General features: G+C 41.9%; 2 protein-coding genes across 5 annotated transcripts in view; both read left to right on the top strand.

Moving 5' to 3' along the window:
* Nucleotides 1-309: 309 nt before the first annotated feature.
* scaf8 (SR-related CTD-associated factor 8) lies at nt 310-19028 on the top strand. Of its 4 annotated transcripts, none has more exons than XM_079573986.1 (20): nt 310-454; nt 1223-1306; nt 12217-12261; nt 12365-12526; nt 12610-12766; nt 12841-12968; nt 13051-13227; nt 13308-13384; nt 13473-13584; nt 13693-13821; nt 13940-14049; nt 14261-14490; nt 14571-14671; nt 14742-14846; nt 15344-15500; nt 15575-15705; nt 15803-15941; nt 16022-16069; nt 16152-16358; nt 16635-19028. In XM_079573986.1, exons 1-20 carry the CDS (start codon nt 425-427, stop codon nt 18362-18364), a joined length of 4059 nt encoding a protein of 1352 aa, XP_079430112.1. In that variant the 5' UTR covers nt 310-424; the 3' UTR covers nt 18365-19028. The 4 variants fall into 4 exon arrangements, with proteins under 4 accessions (XP_079430112.1, XP_079430111.1, XP_079430113.1 ...); XM_079573985.1 differs by having other exon boundaries at nt 14742-14855; XM_079573987.1 differs by lacking the exon at nt 310-454 and adding an exon at nt 1882-1975 and having other exon boundaries at nt 1231-1306; nt 14742-14855.
* The window catches only part of tiam2a (TIAM Rac1 associated GEF 2a), an 84497-nt gene continuing 78427 nt past the window's right edge, over nt 18308-24377 (top strand). The window contains exon 1 of the mRNA XM_079573982.1: nt 18308-18378. The gene's annotated coding sequence lies outside the window, so the exon portion shown is untranslated. The remainder of the gene's footprint in view (nt 18379-24377) is intronic.

Genomic DNA, 24377 nt, shown 5'->3' with positions numbered 1-24377 from the left:
TGTTAAATTAGAATGGAACATTTTATGTTGAAATGATTTAGTGAAATAACGCAATATCATCGCGATATTGCACAGCCGTATCGCATATCGCAAGTTACTTCAATATCATTCAGCCCTAGTTTGAATGTTACCTCCTCTGCGAGATCCTAGTTAATTAAATTATTTATTCATTATTTCTCCCCCTCATTTAACTGATATTTATTAATTGACCATTGTGAGATCTTTGGGAAATGTGATGTTCAGCTGCAGGTTCATGTTTTGGCCGCCTGGGGTCGCCGCTCTGCACCCTGTCCTATGAGCCTCTCGCCATATTGGCACAGTCTCCTCCATCTTCGCCGAGCGTCGAGCATGCACGTCTTCAACCGGTTTTTGAGGGGAAATCTGTAAATAATAGTCGGCTCCCTGTGAGGTGAAATCCATCGCCATGGACGCGGTCAAAGCTTTTAACAACGAGGTTTGTGTCAGCCGATCATGTATCATGAAACCAGTTGCACTGGACATTGTGTGATTTTCTTTCTAGTTTCCATTAGCCGATGTTAGCATTAGCTTTTCTATCATAAAAGAGGGGTGGATTGGTATACAGTGCAAGGCCCCTTTGTGTTGTTACCCTACCCAGCGCCGCATTAAAAGAAACCAAGTCGGACTGATCCTTGTTAGCAATGTGCGTATTGATGAACATCAGTGTAGAGGTTGTGTTATTGTATACTCCCTTCATGCGCAATTTTGCGTTACTTGAAACCGCATAGCATACCAAAGGCTACAGCTAAATGTAGCAGGTTAGCATTGCGAGTTGGCTAATTCATGTAAAAATAGTACACAATTATTAAGTCTGATAAAACATTGGTCTTTTTTAACAGGTGTGCCTATGACACATTTGACTTGGTTTTTGTCCCACATGTTTTTGCGATCAAATAGTAATCGATCAAATCAAACGATATCAAAGGTTCTGCGCATATTAGAGGCAAGCCATGATCTGGGGATACAAATACTGTGCTATCTGCAAGCATCTTGTATATTCTCTTATCTTTCCAACTCGAACACGCGGATAAGTGTGTTTCTAAAGCAGGGGAATCATAACAGTTCCAAAGACGCAGTAATACATTAGCTGATGCTATGTAATGTTGGTTACATGAAGACTTTAATTTTGGTGGATGGATGACTGAAGTATTGCGCCCTGTAATGTGAAACACAGCCTTTGACAAGTGCTCTCTTCATCTTCCAGCTGTACTCGTTGAACGAGTACAAGCCGCCCATCTCCAAGGCCAAGATGACCCAAATCACAAAGACTGGAATCAAGGCCATTAAAGTAAGTATTAGTTGTAAGGCAGGTATCTATTCAAAACCAAACAAAAAAGAAAACACTTATCCTGAATGGTAAAGTATCTCAATAATATGCTACTGAAATATCTTCGTATTTGTGTGCGTTGGTAAAATTGTCTCTCTTTCTCTATTACACAATGAACTTAATGTAATCCCCCCCAAAATGTCTTAAAAACCATAAGAATTGAAAACACAGGATTAACATGAATACATGTTAGGAAGGGATATCTGGTTAATTTGATCAACTTAACCTTTATTATCAATACAGTTTTTTGTGTGCATGTGAGACATATGTACCAAAACGGAAGCATTTTTGTTTTATTGTTTTGCCTTTCTTGTACGGCTCATAACCTCGGAAACACTACAGTTTGTCGATAGTTCAATCCTAAATTGTTGACCAAGTTCTTTTAATCATGATTTATTCATCTCTAATTATCGTCAATATATTTACTAAGCTCAGATGCTTAAAAAGGACAGGTTTCTTTTTGAATAAAACAATGATGTTGTTTGTGTAATGTCATTTTCGTGCCCTGTGAATAACACCCGTTTCCCTTCCCTCAGCAGCTCTCCCAGCTCCCCCAATGCACTGAAAGTGAAGCAGGAGGATGGGGTGGAGAGAGTTACAAAGAAATAAGAGAATCCGTAACCAGCTTAGGTAGGAGTATGGGTTGTTTCACAAGGAAGCCTTCAGAAGACTTAAGTTGTTTTGAGTCTAATTTTGCCGCATACTTGAAGTGACATCTCTCAGTGCCATATTCTTGCTGGCTTGAGCTCTTGGCTGTTTGAAAGAACATTTGAGTTGGTAACGTTGTAATCTCGAGGTTGGTGATGTTGGAATATCGTAGTTGTGCAGTGTAGAGCTGACAAGTTGTTTCTGGTGATTACATTTTTCATTTGTTAATGTCAAATGAGGCGGACACACACAAATCATGTTTGTTTTCTAAATGGTATCATCATAACAATTTCTGACATTCACGTTCATTCCAGTGGAGATCTGGTCTGTTTTCTGCTTTTGTGAGCTACAGTAGAGTGCATTTATAAAGATATACTATGACATTAATTAAGGAGCTGATAAGAGGTTCTCCGCATCATGTTTGTTTGTAACACAGAATAACACCTGAACATCCAACATGCAATGTCAATGACTGCTGCTTTTAGAACTTAAATACACTATGGTATTTCAGTGAATAGCACTCTGGCCTTCCAGCAAGACGGGGCATTGATTTGAGTATTATTGGCCTTTCTGCGTGGAGTTTGCTCGTCAGTGTAACTACAATAGGCCCAACTAAATTCGTATTTTGGAGACAGAAGCCGATATTAACACCCTTTGTGAGTACAGATGGATAATCGTACAATCTGGCATGATTCACATGCATATCATGTTCATTAACATTCTCTGCTAATAACTTTTATGTCGGCCTAGGGCTGGGTGATATGAAGATAAAAAATGAATCGTAATCTGATACTTGGTTCGGGTATATGGTGATATTGTGATGCAGTGTTTTTATCTGTTAAATGTAGCTCTCTGCTCAAATACAGACACTTTCCCTCATCCACCTCTCACTGGTCAGCCTTGTCATGAGTGCATCATAGTGAAATGTCAAGGCCATACCGCCTTTGCCCAATCCTGTTAGTTCTTGGAAGCTAAGCAGGGAAGGGCCTGGCTGTTTCTTGGAAGGGAAACCGTTTGGGAACACCAGGAAGCCTGGGTGAATGTAGTGAGTGAGTGGTTGGTGGTGGTCGAAGGGGCCAATGGCACAGACTGGTTGCCTTGCTTCCGTCAATCCCAAGGCAGGAGTGTGGCGTGAATGAATAATGACGACAGAGCAGAGCTTTGCGAAACGTGGTAATACAGGGTTGTAAAGCGCAATACAAGTGTGAGCTATTATTATCAAACCTTTCATGCTGATTATAACCTCACTAAATACCACCAGACCTATGTCAAGATCAAATCAGGATTTCACTTGGCTAAAACAGTCTAAAATAACATTTAGATTTCAGTGTTTTTCCATCATTTATATATTTTTTATGGCATCATTTTCCATGCCAAATTGTAAAGCGGTATATCGGAGGCGCCATGTCCACCCACTACCAGAGTGGGCTCAAATGGCTCCATATTTTTCATTCATTATTTTCCCATTTTATTTACTTTTTTCATGCAAAAATGAGACTAAAATATACAACAAAGCTGCGAAGTCAATGCTGTCTCTCTGCTTCTTTTCATTCAAACTGCAATCTTGATATCTGCCCTTTTGTTAACCTTACAATGACTTTACATTGGTGTATTTTGTAGTTTTAAAGTTGAGCAGAATTAAGTTATCGTTAGTGCGGCCCTTTAACTCACTTCAGGTTACTCATGTGGCCCCTTGTAAAAATGAATTGCCCACCATTGTCTAAACTAGTTAATGTACCACAAAGAAAATACATTACTAAAAAGCATAATTCATCTCTTATTTAAATGAATAAAGCCTTATATTGCAGATGACCCTGTGTGCGACCTAGAGAAGCCCATGTGTCCCAGCTTGATAAACCACTGACAAATTGTGATCAAATTGAATTGGTGATTTAACCTGAAGAGAAAATTGTGTCATGATTTGTTAGGCATATTTCCTTCTTAAAAATGGTCCTGTCGCTAATGAAGTGAAGTAACTTGTTTTGAGTACCAGCTTCTGTAAAGCTAAATCAGCTATTGTTCAAACATATAGCTGATGTTTTCCTACCATTTACACAGATAAGTGATGCAAGATTAAAAAAAGAAAAAAAGCAGCAGCACTTGCAGTCTGGCCAGTGTGGATGGTGAGGAACTATGTTGGTAATGTGCTGATTCTGTCTGTACAAATTATAGGAGTTTGTTTCCTGTTTGCAGGCTAGACACAAATGATAAACAAAACTAATAAGCCCTGAATGAAGCTTAAGTGCAAGCTAAAATTTAGATAGTATTCCATAAAAAAGTATTTTTATTAATATAATAATACATTTGTTTTAATTTCATGAGAGCAGCTGGTCCACATATTGTTACTGTTTGCTGCTCTAATTTGTCATATTTGTCAACTTTTGCCCACAGCCAATAATTGTTTCAGTGCTTAATTCATCAGGTTGATGTAGGGCCGCGCAATCTCTGCTTTGGTCAATCTCAATAATCGTCAGGGGTCTTTCGTCTTTATAATCGTCAGCTTACAGCCATTTCTTTGGCAGAATCCAAATCTAGTTTTGGAGACACTGGGAGACTTCTGTGCGTTAAATGACACTACAGGAAAGCGTTTGTTTTTGTTTTGAGCTGAGGTTTGTATAAAAAGTGTCTTAAGTTCATGAATCAGCTGTAATAATAATAATAATAATAATAATAATAATAATAATAGGAATTCTTTTTTTGCTATGTCGTCCAGCTCTAGGTTTATGTATTGGTTTGGGCCTAAACCACAGTGCAGTAGATGTACCAATGCAGCACCGGAGGCTCTGTTCCAACATTTGTTTATCTTTATCTGTGAGGAGACATTAACGTTGGATATAGGTTTTTAATTTGATTGTCTTTTGCAGACAGAATATTATAACAAATATATATATATTTAAACATGTGGTTTATAGTTAGCAATAGAATGGGCCTTTGACTAGACATTATTAAACTGCTACTGTTTGAGCCTTCAAGGTCTGTTATGTTCCAGGCCCGTTTTACTTCTAAATTAAGTTTCTTTAACTGTGGCACCCTCACTTTCATCAGAGTTTCTCAACTTACTACATTTTTATAACGGTAGAGAACTAAAACTTTATTTTAGGGCCCCCCTTGCATGGCCTCAGTTTGAGAATGATGGACTTTCATCACTTGAAGAAAACATTTTATTTGTGAACTTTATACTAAACAAGAACATACAATCATTTCTTTACATACATTTTTGTTTTCAGGCTCAGATTTTTTGCTAGATTGTGCCAGTGAACAGAATGGTTTTATGCAGCTATAATGAGAAGCGTTTGACTCTTACTCGGCATTTAGGACACATAAGGGGTGTGGGCGTGGTATATCTCTAAATATTTAGCTTATCGGGAGTTTGCCAAGTATATTTGGACCCCAGTCCAAATGAAGTTAGTGGACATAATGCACCATGACAGCGGTTTCTGTCTCATTTTGTTAAAGCGAGCTCTTCTTGAATCTGGCTCAGTCACTCTTAAAATGGGAAGTTAAGCCTGGTTTGTATTTAAGATTTAAGGCCATGCTTCGAACATTGATCGCAATTATGGCTACTGACTTTTGATCAACAGCCAATCACGTGGCAGGACCCTCACTTAGTTTAGAGACGAGATAAGACTTTGGAAGAATCAAATTGAAACATTTTGGAGGTATCAGGCGCAGGAGTGGAGAGCTTGTCCAGATACATGATCCATATAAGTAAAATCTATTAAAAAAATGTATTCTAAAATTGTTGGGGTTTTGTGCCATACCGTCCAGTCCTCCCTCAACTAAGAACTCTTGATCTCAATTACAAACACAAAATGATCTATTCCAGTTTCACCTCCAGTTCATATCAGCATCCTGAATTACTTGATTTGATTTGTCCCAGAAATCTGATGAGTTGTTGCCGCGTTATGTGTGGTCTTAGTCTTATTTGGCAGTGAAAATAAAAGAAATGTTTGAGAGGTTTGTACTTCAGATGCCTCCGTAGTAATGTTTTAATTTTGACCCAGGATTGTTTTTCCTTCAGCTCTCATTTCACCCTTGATCACTGAACACACTCACACAGTACAGTGTTTAAAATAATATATAATTGAATAATGTGGAAATAAACTCCCGTCTGTGCTGACTCGTGTGTTGTCATTTCTAAAGAGTATGGCATCGAGTCAGCACAGAAAATCTAAAGCCTCACATTCATCATAAAGCCTTTTTGTTGAAATTCGGACAAATGAAATTAATTAATTAATTAATCCATTATGGGGTAATTTAAAATATGTTTGTGAAGGAAAAAATAATAATCAAAACCTGGGACCCAATGAAAGATTTTGCTCTTGGAACCTTTTAGCAGAGATGCTCTGATCTCTTTCATAGATGACTGGATCTTTCTTTTCCCAGATCCCTTTGCCTGAAATCCAACTAAACCCAATTTTGTAAAAAACATCCTAGACCAATTATGAATGAGCACTTTCTACAGACACAGCACATAGACTCTGAAGCTTGTGGCTAGTATAGCCCACTGTATCTGAGTTTCACACTACATTGTACGTGCAAAGAGCTTCCACATGTTTGTGTTTGTGTTTATGTTAATGTTGTAGTTAATAACTAAATGAGCAAAGTACCTGGTTTGGATCACCACTAGACATTTCACTAATGGAGGTTATGTGTTATGGGATCCATGCAGTACACAGTCTAATGTTATTCCCCTCCATTTTCAGTGTTGAAGTTTAGATAAATGTTTGACCTTTCTGATAGCGATGAGGCTGGATGTTCTGTTTGTAGATGGCTGAGCTGTGAGTCTTGTCAGAGCTGTGCACTTAACACTGTATTCGTAGAAGCATTATTTGTGTGTAATGTTTTAATTCCTGTACCTGCATCATTTACAAATGTTTCCCTCTGTTTTGTTGCAAATATTGGGACAAAAAGTTCATTATCACTTCATTATCATGGTTGCCATCATCATGTTTGTGTGTTGTTGGTTGTTTTTTCTACCATTGGTGCATGGAAAAGTTTTGGTTTTGTTGTTGATCCTCAATTATTTCATTTTTGTTTATTATAGGAGTCACCTGGAATTTACTGGAACACATCTTTATATTTTCAAACAGAAATTGCCATGTTTGCTGTAGTTACTGTATCCATACAGCTGTAGCGTTGAAAGCTTTCATACAAGGTTGAATTTACAGGACACTCATAACTCTTAATTTACTGACTGAGTTATTTAAATATAATTTGATAAAGCATGTTAGCGGGTTATGAGAACAGTGTAGTAACATTGTTATTTCACCCTTTACAGGTCTCGTTCTGGTGTTCGTTTATTCATTTTTTCAAATTTAGATCAAAATAGGAATTGTTTTTCATTAGATGATGTTTCATGCAATTAAAACAAAATCACCTGAAGTGTAATTTGGAATTTCAATTTAATGATGAGACGGCAATTTAAAAAACATACATTGTCCATTTTGAGATTTTTGGCTGGTTCTAATTCTAAAATAAAAAGCACACACAAAGGCCAAACTCATCCGTTTAGATTTTAGGACAGTTTGTCAATTTGCAGCTTCGAATTTTGTCCTGAAATCTCTAAAAGTTTGTCACATCCTGCCAATACTCGTGTCCATTCACAAAAATACACTCTGGTACTGGTGTAAAACTCTGTCTCCTCTGCTATGCTGAGTAAATGTGGTCATTTCCTGTGTGGAAGATGCCAACTGCGAAAGTCTGCAGGAAAGTGTCATCTTCAGTCAATAGTGCATTATTATGTAGCACAATATATCAAGGCACCGCTGGGGGATGTTTTGCGCATTGGAGGTAGTAATAATAAATAAGAACTAAGCACAGAAAAGGCCATTTTGAGGGCAATCTTGTCCCTCAGCACCCCTTAACCCAAATATTTTCCCACAGCTCTGCTACGGCACTGTTAAATGACTTTTACTTAAATTTTTTTGATACCAGTATCAAAAGCAGACCCGAATGATGTAAAATATCTTTAGATACCAAGTTTTGATGCCTGTTGTGTCCAGGGGCAGCTTTAAAGGAAGTTACTTGGTTCTTTCAGCTTAAATTAATGGTACAAACATAAAAGAAATGGTCCTTTATGGAATAAATTAACATCATTACGGTTTTCTGTTTCTAGATGACAAATATTTCAGTATAGGTATCGGGCAAAGTATCGTCAGGGCTTGACATGAGCACCTACCAAATGTTTGTAGATTTGGGCTGTGGTGGGTGATGCCGTCTCTCACTAACCGCAGTAGCAGGTCAGACTGCTCCCATTCATTTTTAACTTCAGCGTCCCCTCGTTGACATCTTAAAATAATTCTACTGCACTGTAACTCTCCTGCAGTGTTTAAATATTTCCTTCTCGAGCTGAATTTTCTCGTCTCGTTCTCGGACCTGGCCCGCGTCAGTCCCATGCACCAGTGTGCATCAAGAGAGTGAGTGATGGCAGCACCGCTCCACTCCACACAACCATGTCACATGCCGCGCAGTACAGTGTTCTCACGTAGGGGCCCCTTACGCTGTGAATTTCTTCCCCCATGCCGGGATTTTATGTTGTTTTTTTCTTTTTCAATTGATACCGTCGTAATAATACCTGATGTAAATTGATCAAAATGATCAAAAAATAGTCTTTTATTTACATCTGTGAACTGTGCTTTGCGACGCTTCAGCCTGCCCGTACTCTGAAAAAAATCTTCTGCTGAGCACTAAGATGTGAATGAAAATTGTTTCCTGATTATTTGCTTGTGCTTTAGTGACATTGGAATAGTTTTACTAGCCTATCTTTTTCTGACACTTGAGGCAAACCTCGCATCTCTCCCGGATATTAGTTCAACAACATTCCCTTTAAAACATGTTTGTAATCTAATGCGTTCTTTATTGCGTCTCTGTCCGTGTTTAGTTTATTTAAGTGTATAATTCCTCTCATCTGAAAGCCTGGGCTGATCGTCATAAAGCTTTTCCTCCTCTTTTCGGACTATGTTTCCGTTTCACTTGGGTCTTGATGATGATTTAGAGGTGGTTTTCTTTCACCAAATTCAGATTCTCTTCTAGAATGTGTTTGGACTCCTCAGTCCTGACGCCGTGTTCACTACAGCAGGCTGAGTGTCCTACAACAACAATACATTTAATGCAAGCCCAAGGCAAGCTGTGATTACATTTTTGGTTGATGTCTTATTGGGTTTTCTATGTTAATCTGATCACGTTAACAGTAAAGTGAAGTTTTAAATATATACGTTTTAGTTTTGGCTATTTGTGGCTTGTAACTTTAGAAACCACTAGTCACGGTGGCCGGTGACCAAAAATGTTAATGGCCCTGAGTATTGTTAAAGTACCGGTATCAAAAAACCTTTAACGGTTATCAGCCCTTCTCGCACACTATATTCACACAAGCAAGTGGGTTGAAGTGTCTTGCCTAAGGACACAGTGGGATTTGAACCGCCGACCTTTTGGTCATCACAGTTTTTTCAGGGAGATTTTCAATATCTAATTCTTTGCCTAATTTGTTGAGCTTTATACCCCGAAGAATTGGGCGCAAAATATGAATTGTACTATAATTAGCTTATTCAAAAACTAAACATGATATTCAAAATCCCCCCTAAAAAAAGTGGTAAATAAAACTTAATTGTAGAGAAAGGCAGAAGATGGGTGCATAGGATTAAGGCTTTTACCATTTAAAAAGTTGAGTCCATTTAAAGCTAAACAGTAACGGAAAGAAAATCCAGCACACCATCAATCCTTACAGAAAACGTACCATCATTTCCGGACTATAAGCCACTACTTTTTTTTCCCACACTTTGAACCTTGTGGCTTATACAACTGTTGCAACCAAATAACGATGCGCTTACATTTACAGGTGGGTCCAAAAACACTCCACTATTTCTAATGAAGGAACACCGACGTGAGAAAGACGCAATAACAGCTCCAAATGTAAATATAAAGTTGTGGAGACAAAAGCTATGGAGTTTTCAAAAGCGATTTAGTTTTATCATCCTCATGCCTTTAGCGCTGCTGTGATTGACAGCCGTCTTTATGGAGACTCAAGGGGAAAGGGGCGGCGTTAAGCTGTGAGACGCTGCAGTCCTGCTGCTCAGAGTGAGAGAAGGCAGAGGATCAGACCAGGAGAAACTGTTTTAGCGGAAGAAAACTCCCTTGCGTTGAGTTGCGCACTCCAAAAACACATCATGCTGCCTTTGTAAAGCAGCAGAGATCGTTAGAAAGTCGACGAGTTTTCCACTGGCGTCAGGAGGAGTGACGCACACGATTATACGATTTAGCCATTTTCACATCATCTGTTTTGAAAGCATAAATTGATCAAATTAATTTGATTTATCGCCCAGCCCTAGCCTAGAACAGTGGTTCCCAAAGTGGGGGTCGGAACACTGGAGTGGGGGTCGCAAGATGATTTTGAAATGATTTTTTTTTTTTTTACATTTCTGACATTGAAATTGATATATTTTTGATTGAAAACAGCATATTTTAGTGAAATTGAGCCAACTTTCAAAAAACAGTCTCCACATTAACATCATTAAACCAGATTTTAAATGTTTTACCCCTTAAATTATTGCAATTGTTAATTAATTACAATTTGCAGAAGGGGGCCGTGGACTGTTTGGGAACTGGTCTAGAACACCTGCCTCATCATTTGCCTGAGGAAGAGCCTGTCAGGTCGAAACGTTGCTACTTTATAAATACATTTTCTTTTAAGAATAGACGGTGTGCGGGATTTCCTCTCCATAACAAAACTTAACTAATAAGTCTATACAATGAAATTCTAATATAAACTTTGCTCTATCCTTCTTGTTGATTTTGCCTGAAAATATGGACATTTTTTTACACACAAAAAGCCCGTTTATATGTAAACAGACTACACCTGCAATGCCTCACCTTGAATTGAAATGACAGGCTTAGAGCATGATTCTATCTTTTATATAGTTTTATTCATTTGTGGCACTGGAAGTTGAAACACTGACAGGGCTTATCACACTCTGATTAAATGAGGCGTCATTCTAATCAGGAAATATTGTACACACAGATGTTCTCGTCTTGCTGTAGTTTAATGCCCAGTGCAGCTCTTGTGTTCATTCAGGACTTTCTTTTAGCTCATATTTACATGCCATCAGACTTACTGGCCATTAGCCTGATAAACCACACCCACCTTCTTTCTGCGTGAAAGAAAGTGGGTCTGGCCACACACGGTAAACAAGTTGCTGATTGGCGGCTATGGCCGAACCAATCACGACCGTCACAGAGAAATGACAAGGTTACGTCACTCGCTGCATCACTAATCATGGATGAAGTAGTCAAGGATTTTGCCTCGTGTTCTTCCCGTATATTCACTTCATATATTTTTAATTGGAATATTGCTGTCGTCACGTCCGCTAATTGCTAATTGGATTAATTCACTGACAATCTGTGCGCGTTAGGCCCGCCCGTTCAAACTGCTCCAATTGCTCCGTGACCAGACTAATTCCCTGCGTGGAATGGACAGGGAAGAGTGTGGCGGAGCCAGGCAAACTGTCCATTCTGCTTTTGACCGCCAGATCTGGTCAGATCTCCGAAGCTAAGCTGGGTTGGGCCCGGTCAGTACTTGGATGGCAGACAGTGAGGGAATACCATGTAGCCTATGTGAGTCATAAGTGAGTGGTTGGTGGTGGCTGGAGGGTCCCCTGGCACAGATGAATGTAGCCACGCTTCTGTCAGTCTACCCCAAGGGCAACTGTAGCTACATACATAGCTTCCCATCACCAAGTATGGAGTGAATGAAAAAATCCCTGCCCTTGTGTGAAGCGTTTTGGGAGACTTGGGTCATGTGAAAAGTGCTATACAAATAAGATGCCCTTTCCATTACGCACAACAGTCTGCATCACTGTATATGCCCTTCTGTGATTTTACCTCTGTGGCTCCTGTCACATCAGCAGGTTCAGGCGTCAGTGTAATCAGATGAGGATATTGCACAGAGCCAACTTTTGGTGGCTACAAACAGAAATGAAAATGACATTACAAGAAACAAAAATAATAATAATTTGGTAATTTTGTTGGGGATTTAATTTCGAAATTGATAAAAGGTTGCAAATCCCACTGCATTCTTATTTTTCATCCTCTTTCAAAGCCCTGAAACCCCTTGTTTGTGCTTTTGTGTATTATACTGTTTCCTTTTTCAGGTGCAACTGAAGAATGGATCCTTCTTTCCCTCTTGAATATCACACTTTAGAATAATAAACTTGTTTTGTGTCTTTCAGTTCTACAAACATGTTGTCCAGAGTGTAGAGAAGTTTATACAAAAGGTATGTTGCTCTTATGCCAGGTGGCGGGTTGTAAAATAAATGTTAAAATTGTGTTTATTTCTTTGTATATCCATCAAATAAGCTAAAAATTCTTCCTCACCAGTGCAAACCAGAATACAAAGTTCCAGGGCTCTATGTGATCGACTCGATTGTCCGACAGTCCAGACATCAGTTTGGGACCGAGAAGGACCTCTTTGCTCCGCGCTTCAGCAAGAACATCATTGCAACATTTCAGCACCTTTACCGCTGCCCTTCGGATGACAAGGTTTGTGATTTTCTTGGTTTAATGTGTGTTAAGTGTTCCAAAAGGCTGGGTGAAAGTGCTTCAAGATTGTTTTTATTTTTCAGAGCAAAATAGTGCGAGTTCTCAACCTTTGGCAAAAGAATGCTGTCTTCAAGAGTGACATCATCCAGCCGCTGTTGGACATGGCAGCAGGCATTGCCCCTCCGAGTGTTACTCCCGTTATGGCCAGTAGTGCCGCTCCAGTCAATAACACCACTCCTGGTGAGTCTGAGCCACTCCTTGGGGATTTGATTGACCCTCTGTTGCTTTGCTTATATCTGATATAATCTGTGCAGGCACACCGGCTACTCCTGCCACTCCAGCCAATATTGTTCAAGGTCTTCCTGACTGGGCTTCACAGATCAACAACACGGACACTGTGGCTGCAGTGGCCCAGATTCTGCAGAGTCCTCAGGGACAACAGGTCAGTAAATAACAGATTAGGATCAATGGCTTCACTTGAGGAGTCAGCCTTTGACAGAATGTGTCTCTGTTGTGTTCGCCAGCTGCAGCAATTGGTGCAGAGTCTGCAGATGCAGCAGCAGAAGCCCCAGCCCTCACTGCTGCAGGCTCTGGACGCAGGTTTGGTGGTGCAGCTCCAAGCTCTGACTGCTCAACTGACCGCAGCAGCTACAGCCAATAGTCTTAACCCGCTGGAGCAGAGAGTCTCTTCTTTTAATAAGGTAGCATTGAAAGTTTGTTTGCAGTTCACCTAGTCTGCTGTGACTTGAGCATTATTTTTCTATTTTCCTGTCATCGCCAGAAACTTTTAGGCCCGTTTGACTTTGGAAATGATTCTGAGCGAAGTGAAGAATCTAAAAAAGACTCATCATCCCAACTGTGAGTGTAGTGCTTTACAGTGAGATGTTTGATCAAGTGTTGTGTGTGTATGTGTGTGTGTGTGACCAGTTGTGAAATGTTGTTTTAGGCCTATAGTGTCAGAGCCCAGCTCCTTGTTCCAGCAGCTGGCCGAACAGCTGCAGCAGCAAAACCTGGAGCAGTTTCAGAAGCAGCTCCTGGAGCACCAGCAGCACCAGAAGGTACAGACTTCAGCAGACCTGTTCTATACTATATGATTACTTATCATGTCTAATAATGAAGAGCCAAATGCTTTTGACATGTGTGAAATTACTGTGCATTCTCTCTAGGCTATGGGCCTTGAAGGACAAGACTCTGTTTTTGGACAAGATAATAACGTAGCAACTGCTCAGAGCATCAGCCAGAGCCAGCATCAAGACTCTGAGAAGTTGGATGATACAATAGATAATCAACAACAGGTATAATCTGTTTGAAACATGTTGTAGTGCTGGTATTACAAATACTTCAGTGTCAAAGTACTGATGTAGTATTTACATATTGTTGAATATTTAATTTATTTTTCAACCTATTTTTTAGGACATGGATCTGGATGAGGGTCCAGACGGTATGGAGGAGGAGATCCTAGAGGCTGAGGAGAAGAGGAATATCAGCACTCGTTCCAGAACACGTTCACGCTCCCGTTCCAGGTGAGGCACTCTTCTTTAAGCACTATTGCATCAGTACAAGTGTCGGCTTTACTGTGAGGTTACAACAAGAATTATTAAGGAATAAAAAAACCTAACCACTGCACATTAGATTCGGCTTCAAAAACAGTATATATTTTTTGTCACTTCTGTAGGACGAATGTTTGATTAATATTGTAGAAATACATATTTATTTCTGGTGTTGTCCCTGTAGATCCCCCAAGAGGAGAAGGTCCAGGTCACGCTCAGGTTCTAGAAAACGCAAACACCGCAAGCGTTCCCGGTCACGTTCTCGAGAGAGAGACCGAGAAAGAGAAAGAGACAGAGATCGCGATCGCAAAAGGAAATCTTCACGGTCTTATTCCAGTGAAAGAAGAGCCAGGGAGCGGGAGAAGGAGAGGCAGAAGAAAGGACTGCCTCCCATTCGATCAAAGACTCTTAGTGGTAAATATTTGTTAAATTATGGGGAGATAAACAACTAAATGATTCCATTCTTCCATGCGCCTTTTCTCTCTACTCTTAAGTGTGCAGCACAACGCTGTGGGTGGGCCAAGTGGATAAGAAAGCAACCCAACAAGACCTTTCAAACCTCTTTGAAGAGTTTGGTCAGATTGAGTCTATAAATGTAAGTATTTTTATTCTACTATTGACTGAATCATAGTTGTCAATTCTGACGATTCGATGACTTTGTGTAGATGATTCCTCCGAGGGGCTGTGCCTACATCTGTATGGTCCATAGACAGGATGCCTACCGTGCCCGCCAAAAGCTCAGCACCGGCTCCTTCAAGATCGGCTCCAAGGTCATCAAGGTACACATATTGGCCCTCATTAATCAGTGTTCCGTACTGTAAACGCATGTTTCGACAGCATACAACCAAAGCGAGGCACTCTACGGCTTTATCACTAGTGGCTGAGCCAAACCGCATCAAACAGTACCACATACCTATTTAAAATTTGTCATGAGACATCTGCAAACTTCCAGTCACCTCTGGCTCCTGCTGAGTCCAAGTTGCAATAATCTTATGTTCCCAATTATTAACTTTTCCGAGAAATCCTTTATTTCATTGTGTTTCATGTGTTCATGCTGTGAGCCCGTTGGCTTACAGCATGAATATTTCATTCACACAGGTTCATAAATGTCATGCGCTCCAGCGTATTAACAAATAAACATCATTCTATGCACAATGTTGATCAATGAGGGCCATTAAGTGTAATAAATTGTTCCTGTGGTGTCACTTGAGTTAGTCTACTTGCTTTATACATCGGCACCAATCCTTTATTTGTTTTTACACTGCAGATTGCCTGGGCCCTTAACAAAGGTGTTAAGCAGGAGTACAAGCAGTTCTGGGATGTTGATTTGGGGGTCACTTACATACCTTGGGAGAAAGTGAAGATTGATGATCTGGATGATTTTGCAGAAGGTGGAATTATCGACCAGGAGACTGTCAATGATGGTAAAGTCATGCTCTCTTCTGGTTATTAATTGAGATATTCCGTTATAACTCAGCTAAATGTTGCTTTTATACAGAGTGGGAGGCTGCTAAAAATGCAGAAGCTGCTAAAGAAAATGCAGCTCAGCCAGCGACTGTAGACACTACACCTGTTACCAACACGCAGACGGAGACCTTCAACCAGCAGGTCACGATGATGCCTGTGCAGGTAAGTGTGCACCCACCCACTCAATCTGAAGATTTTTTTATTGAAATTGATGACCATTTCTTTTTGTCTCTTGCCCATCTTCTCTCTTTATAAGCAGCTCCCTGTGGCTCCCTCTGTGCCCAGTGCTGTAGGTTTGGTGCCACCTTCATTTTCGGTGTCCATGGGTATCCCTCCTCCAGGGTTTGCGCCACCACCGTTCATAAGGGCAGGATTTAATGCCGCCCAGCCCCCACCAGGTTCTTGATTTCATTCTGTTTCATTTATTGATCTTAATCCCAGAACTATCAACCTTACAAAAATATTTATTCTTGCGCAGGATTTTTACAAACGACACAGGCAACAGCAATCGCCTCTGCTGCGACATGTGAGTAACATCTTGCAATTCTTGACTGTTGACTATTGACTGAAATGTGTGAATTAATTCCTTTTCCTCTCTCTTTACACAGCTCTTGTCCAGCCGTCAGTCTCTTCAAACCAAGATGGTGTCAAAGACTCTCCATTTGGTGCTTTAATGCCTCCATCCAGCACTATACCCGGTAACTTCATGCCTTCAGCCATCCCTGGAGCAGGTGTGTTCGCCCCAGTGGGAGTCCAGACTCAGGCTGCTAGTGACAAGTCTGAGGCGATGGAGGCAGCTGAGCTCACACTGCAGGGTAAGTCTTACAATGTCCATAACGCGCAATCACAATTTCAGTGGTCGCAATTTAATATGATGCCTGTATGGGTCCTGTGTATAAAAAATGTTGAGACTTCTAGAAACATGTTTTGAAATGTCTTCTATTACTCTAGAAGTTTGTATTTTTATCTCCTCAAATCTTTAAGCTCCTAGAGGTTTTTAAATTGTGCCTTGAGAACAGAATCTTGATTGGAAATTTGTGGTCACTCCGAACTGACTGTTACTGACTATATTTCTCCTTGTTGTTGCGCAGGAATGCAGAATGCTGTACGCAGTGGCATGGGCCTTCTCGGGATGCACCCGTCAGCGTCCCTCACACACCCTGCTCTGTCTGCGCAGCGCCTGCCCGGGCTGCTGCCTCTGGATGTGCGTCCAAACCTGTTACAGCCAGTAGCTGGACGCTTTCCCCTACTCATGCAGCAGGGGCTTCTGGACAGTTCCCTACGGGCCAGGGCCCCCTTCCCTCAACTGGACCATTTCAACAGGCCCCCCAGTCTGATCAGTGAAAGTTTACCAAAAACAGAGGAAGAGTCCTCTGGAGCAGATGAGGGGAAAGATCAGGACTACCGTTTCCCCCCAATGGAGAAGCCAAGCTCTGGTTTACTACGAACCCCTCCCCCAGAGCAGCGAGAGCCCATGGGAGGGCCTGGCATGGGCCGACCACCTTTATTGCAGACCCCTGGTGCTCAGGCTGCCAGAAGCAGCTTGGTGGGTCGACTGCAGGCACTTGCCGGCTTCACCCCTGATAACCGCTGGAACCAGAGCAGAGGGGACTTTGACGAGCGAGAAGGCCCGCGAGATCGTCCCACACCAGGACAGAGCTTCCCAAGCCGCTTTGACAACCGTCCTGGTGGACCTTCTGGACCTTCTGCAGCACAGCCCTGGAGCCGTGGAGCAGGTCCCTCTGCTCCTTTTGACAGTGATGCGCACCAAGACTTAGACGAGCGCAGACGGCCTTGGGACAGACAGAGGGACAGAGATGAGCGAGACTTTGATTTCAGAAGGGAGTTGAATGGAAGCCGCCACAGTCGGGAGCGGGATAGAGACAGAGACCGGGACAGAGACAGAGACCGTGACAGGGACAGGGACAGAGGCAGAGATCGCCCCCGAGAGCCTGAGCGCGAGCGGGACAAGGAACGTGACAGAGAGCGGGACAGAGGGAACTGGACCCCTCTTCTGCCACTACCAACACCTCTGCTTCCCACACCACCCCTTAATCCAAACTTGGCCCTAAATTCTGGCAAAATGTTGACCCCTCTGAAATTAAACCCTCAGATTCCGACTCGCTTCCAGCCCCCTACATTGGCTCAGGCCAGGCCGCCCCTCCTGGGCCTCCATCAGCCACAGCCTTTAGTTCCAACCAAGTCCCCTCCTCTGTCACAGAGTCCAGAGCCTGCGTGTGAGCCCCCAGCAGAGAGGTCACGCTCTCCAGTGCCTCAAAGTCAATCGCCTATCCCGCAATCCTCTGCTCTTTCACCTGAAAATACAAGTCCATTGAATCAGTCTCCAGCCTTAGTCCCTTCACCTCCTCAACCTGAGACCCCTGTGCAAACAGAATCGCCACCTGCTGTGGCCCAGACACCACCACCGCTGGACTCTCCCGAACGCCCCACCCCAATCCAGGCCTCTCCCCCGGATGTGGTGTCCCAGGAGGCATCCCAGAGCCCGGGTCAGGCCAGCATGTGTGAAGAAACCAGCCTTTCTCTGGAGAATCGAGGCAGTCCACAGGAGGAGCAGTCCCAGGAGGCAGTGGGCTCTCCCCCACGCCTATGGGAGAATGGACCTGGTATGGACACCAGCATGGTTGAACCCACACCAGAGTCCACTGCAGAGCTCTCCTCTGACTCTGTACTTCCTAAAAGTGAAGAGGAGCTGGAGCAGCCTGGCTCTCCTAAGGACGAGATTAATGCACAGAGTGAAGCCACGGAGGAAGCTGCGAGTCAGCCTGTGCTAGACACTGTCACAGACACTGAGGGGACATAATCATCACTCAGTAGGTACAAGATCATTTTGTAAAGTTGTTCTCTTCTCTCTGTAGTACTCATGTCAACAAACTCCCAGCACCTCCACCACACTGGACATTACAGCAGATGACTGACTATTTTAAATCACTCATGCCAGTGTAACAAAACGGAAGGCTTAATACTATACTAGAAAACAAATGTATTTTATTTTATTTTTTAGATATAAAATTACCCCACACATTTTAATTGACCTCAGCGTGGTGAGTTTTATTGAATAGCCTGCTAATGTTTTAATTGTATATGGGGGAATTAAGCTTTGACCTTCCTATGGAAGACCTTTACAAATCCTGCTGTTCAACGATGGATTAAATAGACTTCACTCAGTACTTGAAAAGAGCGGTTTTAGTGAGTTTCTCTCTTCCTGTACAATGGCTGCAAAGTTCTGCAATGAATGCGCTTGTGGTGTCCTCTCTTTTCTCTATAAACAAAATCAACAGCCTACATACAAAAACATTTAAGGCAGAAGTTATAAGTTGAAAAAATTATGGAATGTTGTATCCTCAAATCTGTAATCTTTGATCATTCAATGAAGCATAAATGACATGGGAAGGAACTGACTGGCAGTATGATGGATGTGGGATGCATATTGTTTTAGTCTGAAATAAATGCTTTGTCTGTTTCAACACTCGCTTTAGGACTGTTTTCTGATCCAGGACCAGGATTGTGTTCGGTCACCAGTTCATTTGATGTTACTGCTTAGATCCTCCGCTCACAGAACACTGTGGGATGCAGCGGAGGAATTTGGAGTTGTAGTTTCTAAGCTTCTGCTTGGTGACTTGAAGTTGGGAGGTTGGGGTTGTGCCTTTTTGAATGGATGTCCTTCATGATGCTACACAACAGTACATTATGTACAGTGCCTTGTTCTATCTGCCTAATCACTGAGAGGTAGACTGGGCTTGTACAGCACTCAATGCTTCAGATACTGCTCCACCTCTGTGCATGTGGCCTACAGGCATGTTTTAACCCTGTCTCTCTTGTACATTTCAAACTTGTAGTGCTTTTCCATCCAGGCCTAATTAGATAACCGTATAGTCTGCTGTTTTCCGTTAAACGTGTGATGATAAATAAAAAGTCAAGGTGCATCAGCCTTTTCTATTTTATTGAGTCTAAGGGTATCAGGGTGAGTATTAAAGTTGCTATAAATACACTTTTATAAGAATAGATCCCACACCAAGTGTCCACCTGGTGCAAACATACTGTAAAAAAGCTGCAGGAAGTAGACTAACTTTACCCTTGTAGATCATGCCCATCCCAGCTACTACAGCTGGAGGAAGAGCTGACTCCGCAGTGCACACAAATAACACAAAACACTGAACTGTATAGTTTACACTGAGTCTAATGTCAGAAAACACAAGCCCTACCATTTATCCAGTCTGTAGTGGTGTCTGCTGATGCCAGCTTAGCACTTTTTATAGGACAACAGCCCATGGTTGTGATACAATACAATATTATGCAGTTGAATATCTGCGTGTAGCAGGGCTCCAGTGCACAGCAATGGACTTTGAGTTACCACTGCGTCCATATAGTTCAGAACACACAGTGGGCCAACCCTTAGCTGTGCACTTTACAAACTTAGAATTGGTCAAATCTATCAAAAAGCAGCTTACAGCTTTCTTATTGCTTACAGGAGAAACAAAGATAACCATTTTAGTGGACATAAATGGGAATGTTATGCATTTATTTCATTGGGATCGTGGATGTTTCAATCGGCTAAAACCGTAATCCAGGTTTTAGTTTTCATATTTGTTGGAAAAACATTTCCAATCAGAAAATCACTCTGAACGAACCCTCCCGTTGGGGTTTAAACTGGTGAACTCATGTCATTAATTAGAAGTGTAGAATAATCGGGCTCTTTGGGGTGATTTGTTTAAGGGGTCCCAGATTCCACAACGCTTGAGAAGCTCTGGGCTACAAAATATTAGTTTAAAGGTGCATTATGGAACTTTTAATTCCAAAAACCAAAAACTTTATGTTTGAAGAAGAATAACTTTATTTATATAGTGCCTTTCAAAAACATAGTCACAAAGCGCTTTACATGAGACAATTGTACATTCACCCCATACAGTGCATAATTGACCTTTTTGGCTGTATGGATGATTAGCATGGCGCCTTTATTTTCGATTATGGTGGCCTCTACATTGCTCCAGGATCAATGGAATGCATGCGTAACCATGGAAATGGTCTATCAGCAGTAAAAACCAAGAAACTCTAAAAACGTGATTGAAAAAAAAAAAGATGCTGGCGCATCATAGTTAGCCTGGCATCCAGACTAATCTCCGATGTTTATTAATTAATAAACAGGAGACCTCTTCTGTAAAGAAGCGGAGTCTGGTTGGCGAGACTACATCATACTGGCCATTGTGATGGAAAGTAAAGCCCCTATGTTAACACTCATATAGTCACTGAAAGGTCAAATACGCACAAACAATGTTTTATTTTCTTTCCACATATAAAATTCCATAATGTACCTAATAACATGATAACAGATGGCATTCATGTCAAAGTAGCCAATGGCCAAATACAACGTATCACATCACCAAACCAATGATCTGCCATTGGTGAAAACTGTAGCCCACATCAACAAAGCAAGACCGCTGTGACCTTTAGTGCAGGGTTACCCAGCATGCACCACTAATCACCTAAAACCCAATAGTATGGAATGATAAGTCTGCCCATAAGCCAGCTAATGTGAGCTAGACTCTCGTAACAGAAAGTTCCCTGTTATGAAGGAGTCACATAGTCACAGGACCCTTTCCTCACGTGCTTGGCTTTTCAAGTTTAATACATACAAGAGCCTTTGTTGATTCTAGGGTTTTCACTGGGCAGTATATATCTCAGTATCTTAGTGACGCAGCTGTTTGCTGTGTGCCCACTAGAGGTCAGTGTGGCATCGCAACAGGCCTCGGGACCATTACAGCAGACAGTTGTGTGAGTGCGACAGTTAAAAATCTGCAGTGCTCACCTCTCTTACCCTGTGTGCTCTACTCTCAGACGAATAAAAGTCTGCAGCAGCATTATATCTACTTTAAACCCCCTTCTTTGAAGTGCCTGCTCATTCAGTCAAAATTGCTATCAGCTTAAGCCCTGTTCATCAGATACCTTTCTTTGCCTGTTTTTGACTGATATTCAAGTGGTCTGGTAGGATTTGGGGTTATTCCATGTTAGCTGGCCCCGGTGTGAGTCTGCAGCCTTTCAGACGCGGCTTTTTTAATTGATTAAATATATTGATCCTTCCCTCCCACAGCCTTCACACAAAAAACAGCCTTTATTCTCCTGCTCTCAATATAAGATTCTTTCCTAAGACCACCAGATCTCACATTTTTATTGTCAAATACTTTATAGCTATCTGTATCTTTGGCTGTTCAGGAGTATCTCACCCCGCACTCCACAGCCACAGTAATTATTCACAACTGTGGGAGAAGGCTGTGCTAATCTCTGCCAGTGCCTCATCGGTGCCATGCTATCAGGGCCAGCACACACGCACTGACTGGGCAGAGCTGTCCAATTGCCTTTACCTCGCATTGTTCCCGAGTTGTATCACAGGTTTGGCCGAAGGGTACTTCTCTGCAAGCCTCAGGACTACAGGCAGTGCAGACAAATTAGCTGGGAAAGTAGGCTTTTATTCCTCAAAGTTTCCAACTATCCTTCAATTAGCGTATAGAATCAAGGTATAATGGCTTTACATGGAAGGTACTACTTCAAAGTAGACTTACTTGTGTAGTACTTGGTCTATAAAGTTGCAGTCAGAATTCCCTCTCCCTGAGCAGTTCCTCCAGCCAAAGAAAATAAAATATGATCAAAACAAACTATAGGGCTGTAACCGACAACTAATCGACAACTAACCAAATATTGAAATGGTTGACAACTATCTTAGTAATGGATCTACTTCAAGTTAGGGTCTGTAGTGTTTTGTACATTGGATGAGACAGATATTTATGAAATATTCAATCAGAATGCAGTATTAGTACTAAGAGCCTCCAAAAACACTCACTTTATGTCTTCTCCATCAACATGTCCTCAAGCGGCACCACTTTAGCTTTATGTGATAAAAAAAAAAATCAAATCCAAGTTAAGCAAACACCAAGAGGTTATAATTTCAAAGCGATTCCCAAACTCTGCCACTTTTACAAGACTAAGCAATGGTTCCTAAAAGAATGGTGATTCTTCAATCATCCCCACAAATAGCCCAAACGGAGTTGCACTTTGGCACTCTGCCCAACCCATCCTTTTAATTCCCCCTTCATTAATTTTAGCAACATGTCATCTTCCCGTCTGCTGTCTCCGTAGCACAGACACAGTTTTATCTCCTCGATGATGGCTCAGGTCTGTGTGTATTTGCCAAGCGGCTGTTTGCACGCGGAGGACTTGGGAGCGCTATCTCTCCTGTACACGCCTTTCACTGTCTAACCTGCTCCATGCACATCCCAAACACTGTCAGGAAGGGACGATGGAGACACGAGACCAGACGTCACACTGAGCACAAAGGCACAGGCTTATCATATAGGATGGATGTCTTCAGGTCATTTACTGAGGTCCCCGTTTAGCCAAATGTGTTTACATGCAATTATCGGGCCTGACTTCCTGTCTCATTTATTAGACAGGGACTGGTCTTCTCCATGGCGCTGTCCCCTCCTCTTCTATTGAAAGTGGAGGGAACGGGTGGTGCTTGGGGTCAAAAGTCACCACTGTTTGCAATGAACCGGAAGATGAGAGAAAGCAGCCCCCATTTGGCCTCATTGAGTTGATTTTTGGTGTTTTGTCTTTGTAGGGTGGCGAGGGAGCCTATTAAATGTGGAAACATACTTGAGGAGGTAGTATTTGTGTAGGAGGGTACAGGGGGAAAAAGCAGCACTGGGATGGGTGGGGGGGGCGGGTGCTGAGTTGGCGGCTTTAACTTTGACAACACAGCACTTTGAACATTTGGGAATATGACGTTTATCAGTGAAGACAGGCAGGCAGGTGATGCAGGCCCACCACTGTCAGTCAGTCTCCCAGTGGGTTAGGACGATACGGAGCGTGTGGCAAAGTGACTCATTTTAATGATGTGGAGGCATACAGACTTATGTTTTCAACAAAGGGATAATAAAGAACACATACGCCTTAAGGGTTGTGACCAGAGGTGGGTGAGCAGTCTGAAATTGTAGCTTATAATCTTAATTTAAGTGGAAAGAACAGAATTAGAGATATAGCAATATTTCAGACTTACACTAGGACTTTGAAAACAATGGGCTGTTCACCTTAGGTTTACAACTTTTTATCACCTGCCTAAAATAAAGGACAAATTAATCTCTAAACTCAAAATAAGGGGATGTACTACAATTTGAACATAGAATAGGGCTGCTGTAATAGATATTTTGTGGAGCGTCGCACTGGTAGTAATAGTAACTTCACCTTTGAGCCAAAAAGTCTGGCTCAGACATGGTTGAGCTTGTAGGTTTTACACCAGTCGTCACTTTTGAGAATAAAACTTTCCCATTGCGGTCCCCGTCACCAACGCCTCATTTACAAATCCACATCTTGTCTCTCATCATGGGGACTTATTAAAGTCTTATTGAGGCTTGACTCAGCTCTTCCTGTACATGTCACACCTGGTTTATGAAGCGCCATTGTTCCCGTTCTGCGCACCTTCCCACATGAGAGCGCTCTGTTTACCGCGTCCCAACACCTGCTCTGTGTGTGTGAGCCGCCGTAGCACATATAGTAATTACCCCTCAAGGCCCTCCTCTTGTCTCCTGTGTAAATTAGGCCGGTTGGCTCCTGAGGTGGAGGTGGCACTGGGAGACAAAGCAGAAGTCACCACAAACAAGGAAATACTGAATCATCAAACTCGTAACGAAAAGACACTTTATGATGTCACACCAAGCTGCTGTAAAGCATTGGCAACTACTTGGCTGATCATTTTTTATACATTTGCAAAGCTTTTCTAATCATTTACAAGCACATAAGTAGAGGCTGCTTGTGTTGCTATGGCA

The sequence above is a fragment of the Gobius niger genome, assembly GCF_951799975.1.
Source record: "Gobius niger genome assembly, chromosome: 16".
NCBI classification, from domain to species: domain Eukaryota; kingdom Metazoa; phylum Chordata; class Actinopteri; order Gobiiformes; family Gobiidae; genus Gobius; species Gobius niger.
Note: the sequence above shows the minus strand (reverse complement) of the source record. Positions and strands in the feature narration are given on the sequence as shown.